At 49.0% G+C, this 21,662-nt stretch overlaps 1 protein-coding gene across 1 annotated transcript; it reads left to right on the top strand.

The window, feature by feature from the left end:
• The first annotated feature begins 11,394 nt into the window (after nt 1–11,394).
• On the top strand, nt 11,395–17,373 carry YWHAH (tyrosine 3-monooxygenase/tryptophan 5-monooxygenase activation protein eta). Its single transcript, XM_064168345.1, is given in 3 exon segments — nt 11,395–11,748; nt 16,383–16,711; nt 16,713–17,373. Coding segments are annotated over 3 exon segments (741 nt in total). The 5' UTR covers nt 11,395–11,661; the 3' UTR covers nt 17,038–17,373.
• The last annotated feature ends 4,289 nt before the right edge of the window (nt 17,374–21,662 follow it).

Below are 21,662 nucleotides of genomic sequence, written 5' to 3'. Positions count from 1 at the left end.
ATTGCCGGCGTTCCAGCTCGGAGTGCTGGGAATCCTGCCGTGGGGCTCTCCCCTCGGGGGAACCCAGCACCTTCAGGCTGCCACAGCAGGCAGGCAGCAAGCGCAGGGCACAAAGAGGGGCTACTTTTTGGCATGTTGCATGATGGAAGTCGGGGAACTTGTTGCTGAGGGCATTGTGCTGTCAGTGTGAGCTGTGGAGAAGGATGAGAGGAATTCTTGGTGGGGCTGGGGCTGAGCCCATTTGTCTTTAGTACATGTAATTGCCTGAGTACAGCCTCCAGAGGAATCCCAGAACTGACTGCTGGAGCCTGGGGGGAATTCCAAGAAAGGGCAACTTGCCCTATTTCTTCTGCCTTTTACCTCTGGCACCTTTGTTCTGGGCCTGTGTAGACATTTACACCCCGGGCTGTTCCTGGGGGGTGGTATGGGCAGTGTTGTTGGAGCACAGATACGTTGGAGTTGGTGACAGGAAGAGTACCCAGTATCTCCTACTTGGGCCCTGTGCCAGCAATGGGTGGCCTCTTTCCAGAGACTGGCAGAGCCCCTGAAGGAGTTCAGAGTGGGATAGCAGGTCCCCAGACCCTACACCCTTGCAGAGCTACAGCAGAAGGGCAAGCCAGTACTGTGGCCATGCCTCAGGCCACAGTTTGTGTGTTTGACTCCTAAAGTGGGTGCTTTTTAAACATGTTCCAGGAAAGAGACATTTTGGTGGGCATCTCTGGTTTTGGGTTGTCCTGGGGGCATACAGGAAAGTTGTGGATGGAGCTGTCATTGCTGGGTGCTGCTCCTGGTCAGGCCAGTCCTGACAGGGCACGGTCTGCCCTTTCAGGCTGTGGCAGTGGCAGAGGAGCGGGCAGGTCTGTGGGTGACAGAACTCTGCTGGATGGAGTCTTGCCAGCTGCCAGCTTGGGCTGCTGCAGAATGTTTGTGCGTGCAGCAGAAACACACCTGCATTTTGTACTTGGTGTTTGCTTCCAGTTCCTGTCATGCTGTGCTTGGCGAAGCCTCAGTGCCCACCCGTTCCTGTGCCCTGTGTGGAGAAAGCCAAGCCCTGGGCCGAGGTCAGGTAAGAGAAGACAGCCCGTGCTGGAGCGAGGCTCCGAGCTCTGCACATGGTGCCCAGCTGCAACTCTTGCAGGGGACGTGGAAAGGCTCACTGCATGAAACACTCCAGCAGATGCCACAAGAGGGTGATTAGTTGTTTTTGCCCTAGGATTGCTTGTCACACCCTGTTTTTGCTAACTGTGTCCCTGAGCTGATGGCCAAGGCAACCTGTGTAGATCCAGAGTTCTGGGTACGCTGTGAGCGCTGGAGGCCTCGGTGCTGCGGGAAGCAGGTGACAGGAAGGCAGCTGCTTGAGGGTCTCTCCTCTGAGGGATTCTGTGGAGCTGAACTCTTCACTCTCCCATGTAATTTTCATTTCCAAGTGTGCAGGTGGGTTCTGCACTGCTCTGAGACGGCAGAGAGCAGTGCCCGAGCAGCGTTGCTGTAGGAAGCCACAGGGAGAAAATAATTCCGCCAGCCTGCCTGCACTCTGACGGTTGTTCTAAGGCAGTAGGGAACAGCAGTTAGAAGTCTGCTGCTCAAGGGAATGGGAGCACAGCTGGGAATTAAATGTGACTTGAAACAGGACCCAGGGAAAGCAGAAAGTCTCTTGGTTCTGGAGCTGTTTTTTGGCCTCTCACATGCTGGTCTATCAAGCAGTTAGCATCCATTTCTCTCTCTTGTAGTGGGAGCTGACAGAGAAAACCTCTTTGAAAGAGGTCTGGAAAAGCAGGAGACCACATCTGCTGGCTTCAGGATAGGAAGTGGCTGCGGGCAGTAAGAGAGCCTCTTTGAGCCTCTGAAAGCATCGATATAAAGATCTGTATCTTGGACAGAGGCCTTTTCAGCAGCCATAATGCAAGCCAGGCAGTGGCAAAGCCTCAGGCATTAATAATGCAGGAGCCTTCTCCTGTCTGCATTCCCACACGGATTTTGCAGTGGTACAGAAACAGGACCTGAGTGCAGAGTGGGCTGGGGCCAAGACACTGTGTGATACCTGCAGGTGTCAGAAGGGGACATCGTCACATTTCTGTCACGATTAACTCTGTTCAGGAATTGAGAAAAGCATTTTTTGCCTATTTTAATGTGTGCTATAGGAAAAGGAAGAGCTTGAATAGGTAAATGATTTTGCAGCCTTCTGTGGACTTCCTGAGTGCTCTGCTGAATTGACGTGCCTTAGGCTGGCTGCAGCACTGTGCCCCCCCACCTGGGTCTGAACCACGAGGTGCAGATGGACATTTGTCCACACGGCTTCAACTTGCTTTTTCGTAAGTTGTACATCCCATCAAAGCCAGAACGAGAATAAAACAGAACAAAGAAACAAAAGTTAGTTAATTGTTGAGCTATTCCTTTCCCTCCCTGAACAGAACTCCTTTGTTCAGGTGATCGCTCCCTTAGTTATTTCATCTGGTCTTACCCTCTGTCATTTATGTGCTTTATAGGAGGCAATGCCTTGAGCAAAGGGATGGGAAATTGCTCTTCTCTGAATTACTGAGTTGAATCATGCAGTCATTTCTACACCCACGTCTGTGCAGATGGATCACTCTGTCTGAACTTAGAGGGGAGCAAGTGACTTTGTCACTTCATGCACACAGTCCCCGACACTGCCATTCCTACCCACTACAGTCTTGCTTTACTGTATGTCTGCCACAGGAGCTCTTCCCACCGTGAGCATAGTGTCATTCGGATCCTGTGTGATGAAGCTTTGACTCCTTCCTCTGTCTTTCAGGTCCTGGAGGATCCAGCTGGTGAGCCCTTAACCAGCGACACGTTCTGGGCAGCATGGCTGCTCTTTGAATTCTCAGCCAGCAGACAAATGTGACTTGCCTGCAGAGAAGCTCGGTATGGTCTGCACTTCCCCAGGACACAGCCCAACCTCTACCTGCTCTGTTCTTCTTGTTGAATGTTGGGGTGGCCATAGAAATGGAGAGGTAGAAGGATGAGGGTTTTTTTCTAATGGTTACAACGTTTGGTTTCAAGTTGTGCATTATGTACTGCAGGTTTGTACTGGAGCAGTCTGAAGCTGCTCTGTAAATGCAAAGAAAAATATCAGGTCCCTGGTTCTGTGGCAGTTCCTGCCCAGAGCTCAGCTCTGAGTCCCTACCTTACATCATGAAGCTCTGGTATGTAGAGCAGAATTCAGCTGCAGCACCCGAGCACTAGATAGTGAGTAATTTTTTCTTAGGCCTGGCAAATGAGGTCTCAGCTAAGTGCTGGTGAAATACTGCTGGTTGTCATCTCTGTATTGCTGAAGTCCTGCTGAGTGTAGCTTCCAGTGTTCTGGACTCTGTAGCACCACAGATGACACAAGCTGGAGTATGGCAGAGGTTCCAGTGGTAAAGTCAGTGTTCTTGCAAGGTCAAGGGAGGGCATACCAATGGTGTCAGGTTTTAATGCTCACATTGCCCAGGAAAGGAGGGAGAGTGGAGGATGGGGGCTGCTGAACCCTCTTGATCCATTTTCAGTCCCCCAATCTGGATGAACTGAAACTGCTGAGGCAATTGTGTCACCCTTCAGGTGGTCTGCAGCAGGCTGGCACCAGGCAGTGGTGGGTGAGCACATCTTATTCAGGCAAGTGCCCTGCAAAGCAGCATGAGTTGAGCAGATTGTTTTCCTACACACTGTAACAAGTGTGGGGCTGATGCTGGTTTTGGCTGGAGGCTGTGTGCTCTGCAGATGTAAGCCGCGTGGTGGCAGCTCTCTTGGGGAGTATGCACAGCCCTGTTCCCTTTGCCCACTACTTTACCTTACTTAGCCCAGCCTCGAGGCTGCCTGTGGTACTCCTCCATCTCACGCTGCTCGCAGATCAGGAGCCCTGTGCCTTTCTTTCACTTGGAGACTAAAGAGCAGAAGCATGTATGAGAGCATTAGAGCATGAAGTGACAGAGCAGACCCTTGATGAAGGTTTGAAGCTTGTGCTGCAAGGCAGCGTTTTGGGCATTTTCTCCGAGTATTACTGCTGCTATGCCAAAGGAGTCATCTGGGCCTAAACTCCATCAAGTTAGCAAATAAAGGTTACGAACGACTCTTTCTCTAGGGTTGATTTTTCAGGGCATGGTGTGAAGTGGTAATGCAGACGTGGGAACGAATTAGGCATTGCAGGGGCCACCTGTGCACCTGGGTCCCCGTTGCTCGGTGCGCATTTGGCGGCTCTCGCCCGAAGGCTTGGGCTCAGGGTTCACAGCAGCGGGGCTCGGAGCGGTTATATGCTGTGTTCACGCTCTTTCCCCCTTCAGCAGTGTGCCCTCGGGTGCATCTGAGGAGCGGTGCCGGGCGGCCGCGGCCGCGCCCGGGCTCTCGTTCCGCCGCAGCGCAGTCCCTTCCCGCCGCGCTGCTGCTCCCCGCCGTTGGTCCGGCGCCAGCCGCGCGGGTAGCAACAGCGCCAAAGATATCCTGCGGCCGCTGATTGGCTGCGGCCGGCCGCGGCGGCGGGCGCGCGGCGACCCCCGGCATCCCGCGCGCCGCCGGTGCTGCGGGCCGGGCGTGGGCGCGGCGGGAGCGGGCACGGCCCGAGCCCCGCAGCGCTGCCGCCAGCCCCGCAGCGCTGCCGCCAGCCCCGCAGCGCTGCCGCCAGCCCCGCAGCGCTGCCGCCAGCCCCGCAGCGCTGCCGCCAGCCCCGCAAGCGCTGCCGCCAGCCCCCGCAGCGCTGCCGCCAGCCCCGCAGCGCTGCCGCCAGCCCTGCAGCGCTGCCTGAAGCTGTTTGCTAGGCGTGTGCGCTGTGGCGGCCGGGAGCTGCGGCTTCAGAGCGGCCTGTGGTGAAAAGGGAGCAAGACGCTAGTGCAGCAGAAGTGCGTCGCGTCCGTGCGGCGAAGTCCACGCTGGTGGATTACTGTGTGAGATGCCAATTGAGGTACTTCAGTTCTCACTCCTAATGATCCATCACATCACCACTGGTGCTGTGATGTAACTACTCAAGGGTGTGTAAATACATGTGGAGGAAAGCCAGGGGGATTCCATTTCCCTGCTGTTGGGGATGGATGTATTGGAGTGAACAGGAATGAGGATGTCCTCCCAGGAAGACGTATTTCAGTTCCTTTCACATATTTAGGACTGTTTCTGGCAGGGACGATGATAAAGATGGGATAGACACTAGTCTGGATGACAGAAATGGTGGGTGTGTGCCATTCAAAGGGAAGCAGGTTGTGTGCTAAGCAGACAGCCTGTGCTGGGGAATGCAGGGGTCTCGATCTGGGAGATGCTGACCTTCCCTTTACAGCTGGCTTCAGCTCCAGTGTCCCGAGCCTTGCAAGTGTTTTAAATAGCTGAAGAACACAGTTGTTTTGACTCTTCAAGTAGAAAGAAGAGGCTGAGTTCACCAGAATTCCTAAGGAGTGCTAGGACAACAAGGCTCTTTTTTCCAAACCTACATGTGAAAAGGGCTTTGCAGTTAAAGCAGAATTAAAGCTTTCTGTCTTATACTTCACTTGATGAATTTAATTTCCGAATTTGGCACAGTTGTTCTCTGGAGGACAATGGAATTTTCTAGGTCATTTCCCAGATGAAATATCTTACCACTTTCTGGAAACTTTTACTAGATGATTGGAAGCTTGATACATGAAGTCCAGCAAATCAGAAGTATTTCTCCTGGGGAGATGTAAAGTCAAGTGGTTAAGTACAGTATGTTCTGGCCCACTAGGATCTTTACCCTGTGTCACCTGGGTACAGAATCTGCACAAAACACTTGGAGAGATGGTTGCGTTTGGACAAGAATTTGTGATCCATGCCTGCAGGTGGTCTCATGGGACTCAACCGCACTGAGTTACATGCAGCTGAGAGAGTTCAGAGCTGCTGCTTCTCCATCCGAGAGCTGGAGCAGACAGGGTGTACAGCCATGCAGCAGAGGAAGAGATCAAGTGAATCTCTGCTGAATGCCAGGGATGCTGAGCACTTGGCCTTCTCTGCTAGATGGAGTTTTGACAGCATAGTGTAGTTCTTTACATTGTATTCACATTGGGCTAGCATTTGAGTTGTTAAGTTTGTGTGATACTTTGTTCTCATTTCTTAGATGTGATTTGCATCTCCATGGTGTTCTGGTTTCCCTGTCCTGCCATACGTAGCAAGCTCCGGATGTGTTTATGTTGTTCTTCTTTGGAGCTGTGATTAGGAGCACTTTGAGCACGTGGCTGACCTGCCCTGAGCTGAATGTGCTGTACCTGCTGTTGTCATTCCCCTCCTCAGTGTGGCATGGCTGTCAAAGGAAGGAGCTTGTCTAGATAGAAAAGAACAAAGCCATTTTAATCTGAAAATTCATATGGGATCCCAAACCCCGGTGCTTAGGTGTGTCAGTTGATCACAGGAAAGGGACAGAAATTGAGAAGCACATTCACAAGTTGTTGGCTGTCCCTGCAGTGAGAAAGAAGTCACTTTCCCATTAGGCAAGCATCCTGTGTTTAACAGCACTGCTGCTTAGAGGCAGCTTATCCTCTTGGCAGTTCAGCAGACAGGCCTAAGACCACAGGGGTCAGAGACTGAGCTGTTGCGTATGCCTAGGTTTCTAAGTGTGGCATAGAAATGTGCATGCTGCTGCTTGGTGAAAACTGCTTGAACGAATCTGCTGCAGTGCAGGAGAGGATTCATGACATGAGAAGCAGCTTTCCCCTGCTCTCAGTCCTCAACGGCAGTTCCACTTGCCAAGACAGTTACTGAAAGGTGCACATCTTAGGCGACACCCAGACGAATGCCAGGGGACACATCTTCCAGGCTGGTATTTTCAGGCAGTCTTTGTTCCGGATGCCTGGCTCAGCTTGCTTGGAGCCTCATGCTCAGAGGAAATGAGCTTTTACACAGCAACTTGGGTAAGGTACCCAGTGTAAGTGGCCACTTCTGGAAGTGCTGGCAAAGGCACTTGGTTTTATTTCTGCACTTCATTAATTTTATCCCCAGTCTTTCATGATATGCTCTACAGTGGAAGGGCATTTCTTCTGGTCAGTCATTTTCCACTGTAAGGCAAACTAATCCCCTTTGGTAAAATTTGAAGAGCAGCAAACAATCGTGTTAAGGCTTACTTTTCAAATATGACTGCTGATTCTGAGGCCTTAATTGTGCATGCTCAGCACAAGGTGTCTTCAGGTGGTTCCAGAAATGCTGGACATCTAAATTCTGATCTTTTCTGTAGGCTCAGCGCCTCTGGAAACCCAGGGATTTAGTAGAAGAGAGGTGGTGGTTGGTTGGGTTTTTTTGACTTTAAGTATTTACTGAAAAGAGGATAAATTTGTGTTTGGGTTTTTTTATTCTCCTCTTGCAGTGGAGGCCTTTTTTCAGTATGGTGCTGTGGGTGGCAGCTGGTGATAAGCAGGCTTTTCATGTTTTCCCTGTTTATGCTCTGAGTTTCGGTTACTTTCCTTTGATTACATAAAGAATAAGACCACTTTCCTGGACAGTACCAGTAGGCACTGTGGTCTGCAGCCGCTTGTAAAGAGTTAAGCTGTTTTCCGTTCGCTACTCCGGTTCCCTGCCATAAAGAAACCACCCACAACCTGAGTGTGCTTCACAGCCCCTATGCACATCCCTGAATCATTCTGACAGTTGCAGACTCTGCCATCTTCTTTTATTCAGACACTCTGCTTGTTCTTCAATGGACCTCTGAAATGAGCAAGTGCTTGGAGACTTCACGTTTTGCCAGAGCAATTCCTGAGGATCTGTCAGCTGAAGTCTGCACAGGGTTTGGGGCATGCAAAGGCTGTGTGTGAATGCTGTGGTGCATTCTGCGGGGATCCCAGGTGGGTGTCGGTGTGCAGAGCTAATCTTTCCCAGCAGGAGCTCTGCAGGGCTGGCACACATGGCTGCCTGTTTGGTTCAGACATCCTCCCATGCTGGCGCTCAGATACCCACAGCCTGAAGCCTGCTGCTGAGCAGCACTCAGCCCTGCAGGCTTTCACCCTTTGTTCTAGGTTTACCTCCCAGTTGTGAGGGAGGTTCTGTGAGCATGATTCAAGATTCATTGAAACATGACAGATAGTGGAGTATTTTCACACACACCGTGACAGCCTGGAGGGTTCCATTGCTCATTAAATTGTGGTGTATGGTTTGGCTAGAAAGCTATCATTAGAATTACAGTCCTGTGTGGTTTGGGGAAAAGTCATCACACTTCAGCCACACCCACTCCCAGCTCGTGCTCTGAGCCTGTCATTGGTTACACCTTTCCTCCCTGATGGTCACTTACCTCACTTTGCTGGGGGCATGTGCTGCCAGGATTCTAACAATAAAACTTACAGGCCACCCTAAGTCTGTGAAAGAATCTCTGCTCTGAGCATCATGCCTCATGTGAGTGCCAGTCACAGTGTTTCCAAGATCAGAAGCTGTCCACAGACTCTCCGTCTCTCTTTCTCCGCCTTACTCATCTCTACTTCCTCTGCTGGGAAGTGGAAGCTGGTTAACCTCCCCCATCAACTGGTAGTTGCTTCTCTTCTCTCAGTTTTTCTGTCTTGTTCCCAGGACTTTTACCATTCAGCAGTTACCTAAATAAAACATTCATTTGCTACATGAAAGAGAGGACAGATCGTTGGCTGCAGGGATGAGACGTTACTGTCAGGGGCTTTGTAGCACCACTGCTTTAGTTCTGAATCTCGGGAAGAGTGCTGCAAAAAAAGTACATCCTCCATCAGCACCTGGGCAGACAAAGGAGGAAACTTTCTGCCAGGGAGAAGGGCCGGGAATGGCATGGGGTAGTTTCCTGCCGTGTTTCTTTTTCTCTCTCTGTCCCCTTAGCTAAGCACTAGCACCAGGAGACACCCAGTGAGGCTGCTTTGGTGTCCCCAGTGTCCCGGCGCGGAGCCGAGCAGTGAACTCGAATGGCATTTCTGCAGGGAGCTATTTGTGGAACATCGGTGCTGTCCAACGATCAGATGGGCCTGTGGAGCAGAGCCACTGCCTTAGGTCATGGTGCAATTTTCAGTGCGGAGCGTTTCTCCGGCTACGGATTCTTGCTGGGTGTGGTCGCTTTGCCAGAGGCTCTCAGTCCTGCCTCATGCGAGCGGCCGGTCCGGGCTCCTGCCGGAGCTGTGCTGAGAATCGCGGAGCTCTCTTAACGGCAGGTTCGGTGCCTGGCAGCCCTGCGCCGCAGGGGAGCCCCAGGCAGCAGCGCTTTGCACCCCGTGCCGCACTCTGGTGAAAGCGCTGCTGGCATCTACAGGTCCTTATTTTAAAAACTTTTACACTTGGCTTTTCAATCTTGCAGCAAATTAAAACTCCTTCTGTGAGCTCTGCTCTGTTTTCATTTGTACTTTTCCAGGTCCGCAGAGCCACTGCCAAGGCTGCAAATCCAGAGTGCTAGGCAGGAGAGCACTGATACTCCCTAGACCTTGTGTGTGTGAAGCAGTTGCTTCACTTCAGGTTCCAGGCAGACTGCAGAAATGCTGCATTCATGGTTGCTTGATTTTCGCCCTCTTCCTTAGAACCCTTGGATATCAGTTTTCGGGAGCAGTGAGGTTACTATCACCTCCTGCATTCAGGGTTAAGAATTTTTGAGATGCTTTAGAGTGAGAAATTGAAGCCTCCATTACACAGAAGCATTTAATAGGAGTGGGTTTTGTGCATGTATAGACTTATCCACATGTGTGTGGCAGATCAGTGTAGATTGTCTGGTTCAGTGAGTGAATAACTGGTTTTAAAAGTACTTTGTAATCTCTTTTCCTTGGAACTCTGAAACTGCTTTATGACACCAGAAAGTTTTTGCTAGACCTACCTGGAACACTGCAGACTGGCTAATTTCTACTAAGAAGTTACTACAGCTGCAGGGTTTCCAGACTGGAGAAGTGTCCTGGGAATTCTGGATTAGTCCTTCTCTCACTGTTCTTGCTTAAGTGCTAGATACATTAAAGTCTATACTCATCCCTTTTCCAGAACACAGTCTTGCTGTCCATAGAGGAAGATTCATCTTTGGCTAATGTCAGTGCAAGCTTTGCACTAGTGATGATGATGATGAATTAGAGTGGTTAGAATCTGTGCTGTTAAGGCTTTACATGTCACTGCCTTCCCTTGGCAACAGGGAAAACAAAACCCAGCGAGGAGAGAGAGGCAGAGCTCCACTTGCAGTGTGTACATACATCTGCGTGCTTCACAGTGCTGTACAGAGCTTTCCTGAAAGTTCCAGCAATCCCTTTGTAATTTGCTATGTCACATTTTTATCTGTCACACTTTATGGCATATAACTGTTCTTATTTGTCATCTTTGTCATCTCTGTGTCCTGTTAACAAAACAGCAGTACTCATCTATTCCCTTTTGAAAATAACAGCTGTGTTTATTTCAAACGACATCAGTGCTTAACACACAAACACCAACAACATTAAGAGTCGAGGCTAAACACTTCTGGCTGACACAGCAGGCTGGACTGAAGAAGAGTGTCATGAGGGAGACCTGTGTGATCCCTGTGGCTAACGTGTTTTCTGTCGTCTCCCTTAATGGGAAGGACAGTAGTGAGCTCAGGATGGTGTAGGTGCTGTTGCCAGTGGCAGCGATGCTGACTTGTCTGAGGGTGAGCACAGCTTTCACTCGGGTACAGAGCAGCTCCGGGTACACAGTGGTGCAGTGAGGTTTGTGTGCTGGTTGTGGGATGGAAAGAGGAAGTTAACCTGTGGTACCAGAGGAGCACGATGGCTGCTGGAGCTTCTGCTGCCACTAGCAGCAGCTCTGTCACTTATGCAGTGTCTCCTGTGAGGTGGTTTGTAGGTAAGGCAGGTACTCGCTCTATTAACCAAGAGGAGCTCGACTGTCACAAGTTGAAGCAGTAGGGTTGAATTTAGGTGCCTCGCTTAGGCAAGGCAGCAGAGTCGCCTCGGAACCGCTGGGACATGTGACGTGCGTGTTGCCCTCGGCTGCGACAGATGGGCGCACAGGCTGCAGCCGGGCCGAGGGCCGTGGCAGCACCCCGCCGCCATGGCGCAGAGATCGCGGCCGGACACGTGAAAGCGGCGCATCGCGCCGCCCCGCACAGCGCGCATCCCGAGCGGCAGCCACGCTCTGCCGCCTTCCCGGGCGAGGCGCGGCCGGGGCTCCCCGGTGGCAGCCTCGTGCCGCGTCTGTGGCCGCAGGCAGGAGATGCGAGGCGGAGGCCGGTCGCCGAGCGCCCCTCCTGAGGCGTGTCGCCGCCGGCGCCGTCCGGAGAGGCGGCCCCGTCCCGGCCGGTCTCTGCAGTGCCCGCGCCCAGCGCCCACCGCCCACCTCCACCTTTGCAGCAGTAAAATGCAGCAGCGGCAGCGCGCAGGCGCCCGCCGGGGCCCCGCCGGGGCTATTTATAGCAACTGACGTCACCTACAAATAGCGCGCGGGGGCGCGGCGCCCCCGCCCCTCCCCTGCGGTCCCCGCGGCTCCGCCCCCCCGTTGCCTTCCCCGCGCGCAGGCGCAGGCGGCGGCAGCAGCGCGAGGCTCCGAGCCGGGCGCAGAGGCGCGAGCTGCTCCCGCGGCGGAGGGCACGCAGCGAGCGCGCGGCTGCCGCCTTGCCGCGGTCCCTCAGCGAGGCGCCCACCGTCGGCGGGCGAGCAGCGGCTGAGGCGAGGCGGCTCCCCCGGCTTCCCTTCTCGCGTCGCCCGCGCGTTTCGTGGAGCGGATCCCCGCCCCCTGTTTAGGCTCTCTCCCAGGCGCTTAGAGTGCCGAAGCCCAGCGGCCACCACGGAAGCGGCTATGGGGGACCGGGAGCAGCTGCTTCAGCGAGCCCGCCTGGCCGAGCAGGCGGAGAGATACGACGACATGGCTTCGGCCATGAAGTCGGTGAGTAGGGCTGGTAGCGTGGCGGCTCTGGGTCGTACCCGGGGAGGAGTATGTAGGGTGGGTAGTGGCGGGGGAGGGAAAGGAAGTCCGGGATAGTCCGAGGCGGAGCTGGGTCCTGGGGAGGATGCGAGGCTCCAGGTCCCACCCGTCGCGGTGAAGAAAGGAGAGGGCGGTAGCAGGAGCCAGACCACCCCGCCGGCACAGCGCCGGCGTGTGGGGCGGTGCCCGCTACTATCTGCCTTGGGGAGAGACGAGGCGAACCGGCCCCAACTGCACCTAAATGTCTCTTCTCTTTACATTTTTTTTCTTCTCTCTAATTCTCGGTGAGGACTGTCCCGCAGCCCTCCCGCCCTCTCGGCTGTCCCTGCCCTGGGGGTGTGGCTGTCCCCATGCCCTCTCCCGCACCCCGCCAATCCGGCGCTCAGGGCAGCGGTTCGAATGCTGCCCGCCCTCGCTCCCCGTGGCGGGAACGCGGCGCCTTCTTTATCTGCCCCTGCTCACGATGAGGTCCCAACTCACGCACTCGCCCCTGTCGTCTTCGCGTGATGGGGATGACAGGTTTGACCTTGAGCTGCGGCTGCCCTGCTCGGGGAGTCTGGGGCACGAAGCGCTGAGGGCGGTGGCTGCTGCGCGGTGGGTGTCTGGGCAAGAGGAGTCCCTTCTCTGGATGCTTCCTTTGCCTCGTGATAAAGGCACTAATAGAGATCCCACCCACGAACATCGGTGCTGCGACTCGAAGATAGTAGCATGTGGGTATAGCAGCTCTCCAGTGCTCAGAGCGTTTCGCATGCTTTAACGTTCCCACTTTGCCTCCTCTGTGTAAGGTAACGAATTCCCAGTGCATTCCATACACAGCTGAATACTTGTGTGTTTAAACAGTAAGTTACAATTGCAACTGGGCTCCTTTCAGGCCACGCAGTGAAAATTGCTTGTACTGACCTGTCTGTACCGATGCATAATAAAATTACAGGATGATCAAACTTTTATTATGTCTAGTCCTTATTTTTTAAAAGGTATTTATATAATCTTATTTGAAGGGCAGCATTAATGACAGTATATGCTTAGCAGTGTCTTGGCTGTATCTCATTACATTTGGTTTGTTCTTGCTGATTTTTCTTTTGTGAACTCCCAGAGGCCCCAAGAGGAATCAAGTTTCCCTTGAGTGTACTGCTGCTGCAAAAACTCAAGATTAATTTAGTTTGAAAAAGCAGCTTCAAATGGAGTTCACATTTTGTAAGAATCAACCTGTTTAGTGTTCAGAGGCAGTGATGTATGTCACACTCAGATAAGGGCAGCAAAAAGACACTTACTTTGCTGCTCTTGTTCACTATGCTAATGCAATGATCAATCTAGTCCTAAGCAGCAGTACTTCATTATCTCAATGGCAGAGGCACTAGATGGTAACATAAACTGTATTTTAATGATAGTGCTAGAATTCTTAATACATATAATGTAGCATTATCAGCTGCTTCTTTAGAGTCTGTCAGTTACAACTTTTAAGATGCAACAGAGTAACTACTAAATTCCACTGCTGCTGTAGGAGACTGTTGTTAGCTGTAGCTAGTAGGTATCTTTTTATTTTTCCAAGTATCACTGAACCGTAGTGTATGCTTGGCTCTGAACAAGTGTGGAACGAGATACAGCTGCTGTGCTTCAGGAAATGTGTAAATAAATTGCATATAACCAGTGTGCATGCCCAGTTAACTAATGGCTGTGCAGTTTTCATTCATTTTGAGTCACAGTACTCTCATGTAATGCTGCTTTTGCTCTCAGGTAAGTCGTGTCATGGTGAGCTTCTGTAATTGGGAGCTTGAGAACGCTTTTAAGTGAGCTGTGTCTTGAGCATTACCGATCGGTACCTGACTGTAAATAAATGCCAAGGTAACTTCTTATCCATGCAGAACGATACTCATGTAATCTGTGCTCCAGAAACACCAACTTCCTTCAACAGGAAGTCAGGCTATCTCAGGGTTCTGAAATGCCACAATGTGATCTCTGAATGTAAGGTGTCTAGTGACTTGTTAAAGGGGCTGTATGAGCGTCGTGTGCTTCTGCTGTAAAGAGAAATGGGAATGATTTTGGTTGTCGCTGTCCCCACAGGCTTGCAATACACAGTGTATCTAACAGCCTGGCAGTTAGTAACAGCAGCTGTTTCAGTGAAAGCATAGTTCCGTGGGTTCTGAGTCTGCCCCTGAAGGTAGAAAAGAGTGTGACAAGACTGCCATTTTATCTGTCACTGTAAAGCTGGAAAGAGTCTCACCAGCCCCTCCTTTGAAACAAGATTTTGTAGTTTACATAAGGAAACTACTGCTGAATAATACCATTTTTTGTTGGTTAAACTTTTCTTGGGGGGAATTCTAGTATTTTGGTTTCTAATGTGTAGGCAGGAGAGGAAAATGAAACTTTAACTTTGTTTGCTGTTCTAAGTTAATGAGTTTAGTTTTCTTTTTCCCCAGCCAAAACAATTTTAATAGGAATTAGACAATTTGCCAACGTGCTGTTACTAAATGGCATTCTTCCAAGGGGTGTGGCATTCTCTTTGCATTAAATGCTGCTGCAGGACTCCAGCTGTTTGCAGTGACTCTGCATGGCAGGTAAAAAGTTACCTCTCCACACTCCGGAGAAAGATGTGCTGCTGGTCTAAGTGTTACAGGTTCTGACCTGGTGGTACAAATACTCGAGCATCTTGAGAACACAGCACAGAGTGGCTTTGGGTTTAGATCATCCAGAAACCATTGCTTTAGCTGTAGAAACCTGTAGTATTTCAGATGGTACTCATCCTATTACGTAGTACTCAGTAGCTCAGTTACTGTATGTTGCTACCTGGTAGAGTGTCATTTACACTCTAAAGCTGGCAAGATCTGAGCTACCCGAGATGTGGAATGTTTAAATCGCTTGCCTGTGAAGTACTACTTTGTGTTAATTAAAGCCTTGGAATAAGTCTGTTTGTTTGTTTTTAAATCAAACCAGTTTGAGGTTCCAGTTCAGTTTGTAGGCTTTATCGGTGTGTATAAATGTACTTAGAAGCTTGGGACATTCCATATTTTTAATATGATATCACTGAGTTCTCCTTGATGTTGGTGTCTGATTTGGGGTTAATGAAGTATGTGTGTGAAGGAGGGGAGGCGAGGTGTCTTTAATGCAAGCAATCCCCTCCCCTGCTGTAATATTGCTTCCTTACTCTGATTTTTATACCATAAATCCATGCTTGGTATAACACACTGAAGCTGTGTGATGCAAGAAGCTGCAGGAATGACCAAGTGGTTATTAATCTTTGGATTTCTGTGTTTTTTTAGAAGCAAGTGCTGCCCTAATAGACTCTGGGGAATAAAAAGCTCTTAGTGGAGCTTTTCCATCTTGAGGGAGTTGACATCTTTACTAAAGATGATGTTAGAGGTGGGTCATAGCAGAGATTGTGGAGAGGAATGTTGTGAGGATGTCATTGGAGCTGATTCCTGTGCATTTTCCTTCTGTAGATTGTCTCTAGTTCTATTAGATCAGACAGAGCAGTGTCTTCTGGGAATTTGCATTCCTGAGCTGTAGGGGAAAGGAATTTTGGAGATAAAACTAATTGGCTTAGACTATTTTAAGAAACCTGCATTTGAAAGTAAGTTCTTTTCTACTCTAGCAGTTAGAATTCACGTGAAATCTTTTTTAGATTTGGAAAAATGTGCATTTATTGGCCTACACCAGCAGACTGGTGTAAATTAATTGTAAGATAGTATTTGTTTGCAAACATTCTGATGCCTGTCAAGCAGAGTGAGTACACAGATTTATAAAGAAATGGTAATGTAAGGACAAGTTCACATTCACCCCCAAGTGCACATGCTTAGAACTGTAGTGCATTCTAACACAGTATGGTTAGAGTAACATTTTCCATCCCAATTCCTGTGAGTTTTGCAAAAGTAGAACAATTTAAATTGGCTGCAAGTCTGATAGTTTTTGTTCCCTAAATTAAGAGAGAAGTGAAATAGTCCATAGTACTGTTAGCAGCACTGTCTCTGTCTCATCTCTTTGTACTAGGAGTTTGGAGTTGATCATGGATTTTTTTTTTTTTCTATTTCTGTGTAGTTTCTTTCAAGTTTTGTCATTGAAATTTGCCCACAGGTAGAGGAATCAGAGTAACTTGTATTACTACGTTGCGTAAGTACTCACTGCCTGACTGATAGGTACTGTGAAAACACTAATTCCATTTGTACTATGCAGAGCTTAATCCTAAAGATAAAACAAAGTAGCAGGGGAAGGAAATACAAGAGCTGCATCTGTTACCAGTGTCTGCTGTGTTCCAGAAGCACAGAACTGGTATTCTGGGTACATTAAATTCATCACTAAGTGTGTAGTCTGAATATTTATAGCAGCCTTAGTTCCTAAAAGACCAAGCTTTCCATATATCAGTGCTTCTTCATGACTCACTTCTGTTGGGCTTCCCAATACCTGTTGTACTGCAGCAGAACTGTAAGGCTCTTGTGCTTTCCAAGCATTGCCTGCAGAAACAGTTTCAAACTTCAAGCACTGCAAATTGGCTCCTGTCTAGAAATAACTGGGGGATGTAGAAGGACCTTTGAATTTTGCACTTAATGATGGAGGTATTGAGGGAAGTTCGCACACTTTAAATTTGATCTCTGTATTTTCAGGTAACTGAACTGAATGAGCCTCTCTCAAATGAGGATAGAAACCTGCTGTCTGTAGCCTACAAGAATGTAGTAGGAGCAAGACGATCTTCCTGGCGTGTCATCAGCAGCATAGAGCAGAAGACTATGGCAGATGGGAATGAGAAGAAGCTGGAGAAGGTTAAAGCCTATAGGGAGAAGATAGAAAAGGAGCTCGAGACAGTCTGCAATGATGTTTTGGCTCTCCTAGATAAATACTTGATCAAGAACTGCAATGACTTCCAGTATGAGAGCAAAGTCTTTTATCTGAAAATGAAGGGGGATTACTACCGCTATTTGCAGAAGTTGCTGCTGGAGAGAGAAGAACAGTGTTGTGGAAGCCTCAGAAGCTGCCTATAAGGAGGCTTTTGAAATCAGCAAAGAGCACATGCAGCCCACTCACCCAATTAGGCTTGGGCTGGCACTCAATTTCTCTGTGTTCTACTATGAAATCCAGAATGCTCCTGAGCAGGCCTGCCTTTTAGCCAAACAAGCCTTCGACGATGCCATAGCAGAGCTGGACACACTAAACGAGGATTCCTACAAGGACTCCACTCTCATCATGCAGTTACTTCGAGATAACCTCACTCTGTGGACGAGTGATCAGCAAGATGAAGAAGCAGGAGAGGGCAATAATTAAAAAGCTTTCCTCCGTTCCCTCTTTCATCCACTCACCATCCCCATCATCACCAATATTTCCTTGCCACAGTCACACTAAATATCTAGTGCTAAGCGTATCTGTATTGTACAGCTGTTGAGATCTGCTGTCCACTTTATCGAGAAGCAGTTTCAAATCAGTCTTCGTGGGCATTGGTGGCTCGATTGATTGGTCTTACTTGGGCCTATTTATCTTAGTTGCACTTGAGCAGTGCAGAAAGATGCATAGTAAATGAGCCATTTTTAGTTTGCCTGTTAGTTGGAAAATTTGGGAAGAATAGTGGCAAGCAATTGAAGAGAGATTCCAGCCCTTGAATTTTTTTTCTCCCGTTTGAAAGGAGCTGACAGTTCTGTTAAGCCAGTACATTATGTGCATGCAAAGTAGCCACCCCAATTTTCTTTCAGTCAATGGACACAGTCCAGCTGATGTGAAAAGACAGCTCCTCTTCATCAGATTACGCAATAACACTGTTCCGAAATGTGAGGTTTCAGTAGCCAATTTGGGTTTTTTGCCTTAACTTATGTGCCACAGTATTCTTTCAATGCAGTGCATCTACATAACGAGTTTTGATACTTGTAACCTTTTGCAAGTTGTTTTGAAGATCCATGGAATTATTTTTTGTAAATCTTTGGCTGTTTTGTTGTATGTGTATTCTGACAACACTATGTCCAATATTAGCCCATGATAAGATGGATGACTGAGATGCCAGACTTCGGAATTAAATGTTTTTGAATTAAACAAATAAAATAAACTGCTGCTTCGAGGGTGTTATCTCTACATAAGCTGTCCTGTCTTTTGTTCAGAGCAGACACCGAGTCTGCACCTAACACCTCAGAGATGGCTTAAGAGTTTAATGAGTTGTGTCACATGCTAAACAGACCCAGAGGAAAACAAGCCCAAACCCTAGAGTGCTAACAGCCATCTAGAAAGTGATGCCTCTCATCTGTAGGAGTTTCATATTTACCTGCTTACAACAGAAGCAGCCTTTGTTCTTAAGGGGTGCCTCTTTATTTTAGCCATCTGAAATGTAGTTCCAAAGCTGATTGGTTTTGTTCTTCTTTTCTCCCTAGAGTTAGTGCCACGTGTGTGCATACTGGTTCCGTGCACATTTCTGTAGTGCTGTTACACAAGCAGGAAAAGTTAGCTGTTATGTGTTGCTGTATCCAGACTGCTACTGGCAACTGAGCTAGCTCAAAGGTCATGTAAGTTCTCGTTTCTCTAAATCTGTATTTGATTTGTGCAATACAGTATTACTGATCTGAATAGCCGGACCCTGTGTGCACATTTTAATAGCAGCAGCCTGGTTCTTGTTAAATATTGGAGAGTGAGATTTTTTTAGTAGTAGATTTGTATGAATTTAAATGTTTATCATCTGGACCCAGTAAAGTTGTTGACAATTGAGAGACTTAATGCAACATCTGAAAAGGATGAAAATACAGATCCTTGATCTTGTGTGTTGTATAATCTTGAGGTGCTTCACCCGAAGTAGATTAAAGCATGTGCTTCACATAACATTACATTACTGGCTGCTGGCGCCTATTCTGCAAGACCACTTTTCTTACTGGCTCCTGTCTCACTAAGTCTACAAGTCCCTGTGTTCAGTTCCTTTTTTGCAAGTAAACCTTGCAGGAATCTTTAGGTCACTAAAAGCCATTTGGGTTTTACCTGTCTCCAGACTCTGTTAACGAGTTTGCATTCGTTCCTCTCAGATCCGCTTACCTACCCCATGGAAGCAAGGTAAAACTTGGCACTGCGGATGCATCTGTTGAAACATTCTGGTAATCACTAGATTTGTTTTCTTCCTGTTCATAGAAGTACCACATTCTTAATTCAAAAGCTAAGAATCCTTTCTCATTTGAGTTCTGTCTTGTGCAGATCCTTTGCCACAGAATCACCAGCATCATGTAGTCTGCGAGGGAGCCAGCAGGTCTCTGACATCTCTGGTGTAGGCAGTGGAAGATCAGTTACTGACCCAGTGCATAAGCTCCAAAGTGGAGAGCAAAGGGATTATGTAGAATGCTGCAGTTCCTGAGTACTTTCGTAATTCCTGGAGGTAAAGTTTCTAAGTACCCCAATCGTGTGGTGGTGATTATCTGTACTGCCTTTCACATTGGTGCCTCTGCTGGTTATCATTAGGGCCCTCTTGAAATGGCTTACAGACTCGGTTGCCGGCAGGGCATGCTCCCTTTGCCCTCGGTATAATAGCCTTAAGTATCAACAGATTGGAAGACAGTTGCCTATTAGGAAGCTCTGTGAATAGTTCCAGCTCCTTCATTGCCTCTTGAGGAATCCCTGTTGTGTCACGCATCCTCTGCTTGAGTGATGGCATTCCATTTGTGAGGTGATGGAAAGGGAGGAGTGCTAACTGTGGGGTGTCTGAAGGTGAGCAGTACTTCAGACCCAGCCAAGCTTTGTGCCAGCTGCCAGCAGCTAATAGCCTAAGTAGCGGTGGCTGGAATGTAGCAGCTGCCCTCCAAGGGTTTTACACCTTGTGCTAGTATCTTTAGAGAAACTGTTTCAAAAAGGTGGGACTAGTGACAGCTTCCTAATTGCATGTCCTGACGTGAAGCTCAGGAAAATGCCATCAAATGTGACAGTAAACTGTCAGATGTAGACAACTTATTGGTAGGTGCTCCTTCAGTCAACAGGCAAAGGTTCTCTCAAGTTCCTGGACTTAGCTCAGTCTGGAATATGCAAGAGTCAAAATTCACGAGGAGCAGCTGGCAAGTTGTTTTCCTACATGTAGCACCAGGTGTAGTGCTGGACCACCTGTGGATTCAAGATCATTCCAGCTACAGTCTCAGTGTACCTAAGTGATGATCAAGTTCTTTGGAGGACAATAAGGCTAATGGCAGGTAAGTGAAATTGCTGCTGGTATTCAGGTAACTCTGCACAGGGTCACAGTCCCAGAAGGAGTTTTGGGTTCATAAAAACTGTGGAAAGACTGGTGACCATACTTGGGTGTGTCCTTATTTTTTGTCCTGGGTTAAACCAGCCTGTTCTCACAAGCTCGTCTGCTCAGGGAATGTCTGATATGGACTGTCCTGGCTTAACCCAGCCTGCTCTGACAGGCCCCTGTCCCCCACAGATGGGAGGGAAAGTAGCAGGCAACCCAAGGCTGGGTTGAGATAAAGAGTTTGCTGGGCAGTGCTGCAATGCACAATAACCTGAGCCCGTGTGCAGTGAGAGCAGCAAAGCCAGTGACCTCCCCCACCTGTGGCCCAACATGAGATCAGAAAGCAGAAGCAGCAAGTGGCTCAGGAAGCCTCTCAGTCACCATCTGAACTGCAGACTGTGTGGCTCTCCTCTAGCCCAGCACTTGCCTTGTGAAGCTGGCATGAGGGCAGCTTGGTGTTGAACAATTTAGCCAGATGAAACATTGTCATTTGGTTAGATGCTTGCCTGTAATCCCCAGGGATCATCAGGGCAGGCACTGTGAGTGTTCCAGTAGTGCGTATGTGTTTATGGAGGTGATCCTGAAGAAACCATTCATGCACAATTAGGTGTTTCAATTAGATGAGCCCATTTGCAGATAATTAGATAATGTGATTGATTCAGCTTCAGGATTTAATCTAGTAGTAGCTGACCTTTTCCCAGCTTGAGGACTCATCTGTTTAGCAAGTCTAAGGAAAGAAATCACGGTCAAGGCACATTGTCCACTTGACCTCCCTGAAAACCTACGTTACCTACTGCAGTAAGGGCAATATACTATCTATGGAATCTTGGGAGAGCTGCATCCTAACTTGAACATCTGAGGAGCAAGCCCTTTATTCCAGCTCTCTCAAAGCAGAAAGAAGGAATTAGCAGTCAAGCATTGATTTCTTTTGCCAAGCACATAACACACACATTGGAAGGAAGCAGGAAGTGTAGGGGGTAGGGGCAAGAAAAGCATTTTGTTAACAGGACTTCTGACTGTTGCTGTGTCCTCAGCATCACAAAAGAACATCTGACTCTTGCAGGGGGCAGAGACCAGCCAATGTGTGTAGTAACACAGGAATTGAGCACACTGCTTTCCTTGCTGAGTGAAGTGGAGGAATGTTCTCCCTGCAGTGAGAAACTCGTACTTGGCCTCAGTCTTGGTGAGAAATCTCAGAACCCCCCAGACACCAGGTGGGTATGTGTGTGGGAATCAGTCCTGGTTCCTTTGGTGAGATACCTGGCCTAGGAGAGCCTGAGGGTTCATCTGTTAGGACTTGCAGACATCACTGAGCAAGATGTGTGTGTGTGTTTTGCGGAGGTGTGTGCCCATGCTGGGATGTTCCCGTTGTGGTTGGGCACCATCTGCAGTGGCTTCTGTTTCCATGGCAACTGGAGCCCCTGCTGGAGCTTTCTCTGTTCCTGTCTCTGCATCCAGATCCAGAGAAGGGAGCAGAAGGCCAAAGCTGGCATTTTGGCAGGGAATGGCACTTACTCCCCCAAGTGTTTTGTTGCTGACCACTGCCTTGGGTCAGTGTGCATGTCTTAAAGGGCAGGAACATCTCTTGTTCCTTGGGCCACCTCAGGACTTTTAAGGACTGCTATTATGCCACTCTAAACAAGCCCTGTTTAGCTTCTCTGGCTGTAAAATGGTAGGGACAGATTGAGGAGCTGAGACATTGGCCTGTCAT

Source organism: Pogoniulus pusillus, chromosome 30 (genome assembly GCF_015220805.1).
Source record: "Pogoniulus pusillus isolate bPogPus1 chromosome 30, bPogPus1.pri, whole genome shotgun sequence".
Taxonomy (NCBI): domain Eukaryota; kingdom Metazoa; phylum Chordata; class Aves; order Piciformes; family Lybiidae; genus Pogoniulus; species Pogoniulus pusillus.
Note: the sequence above shows the minus strand (reverse complement) of the source record. Positions and strands in the feature narration are given on the sequence as shown.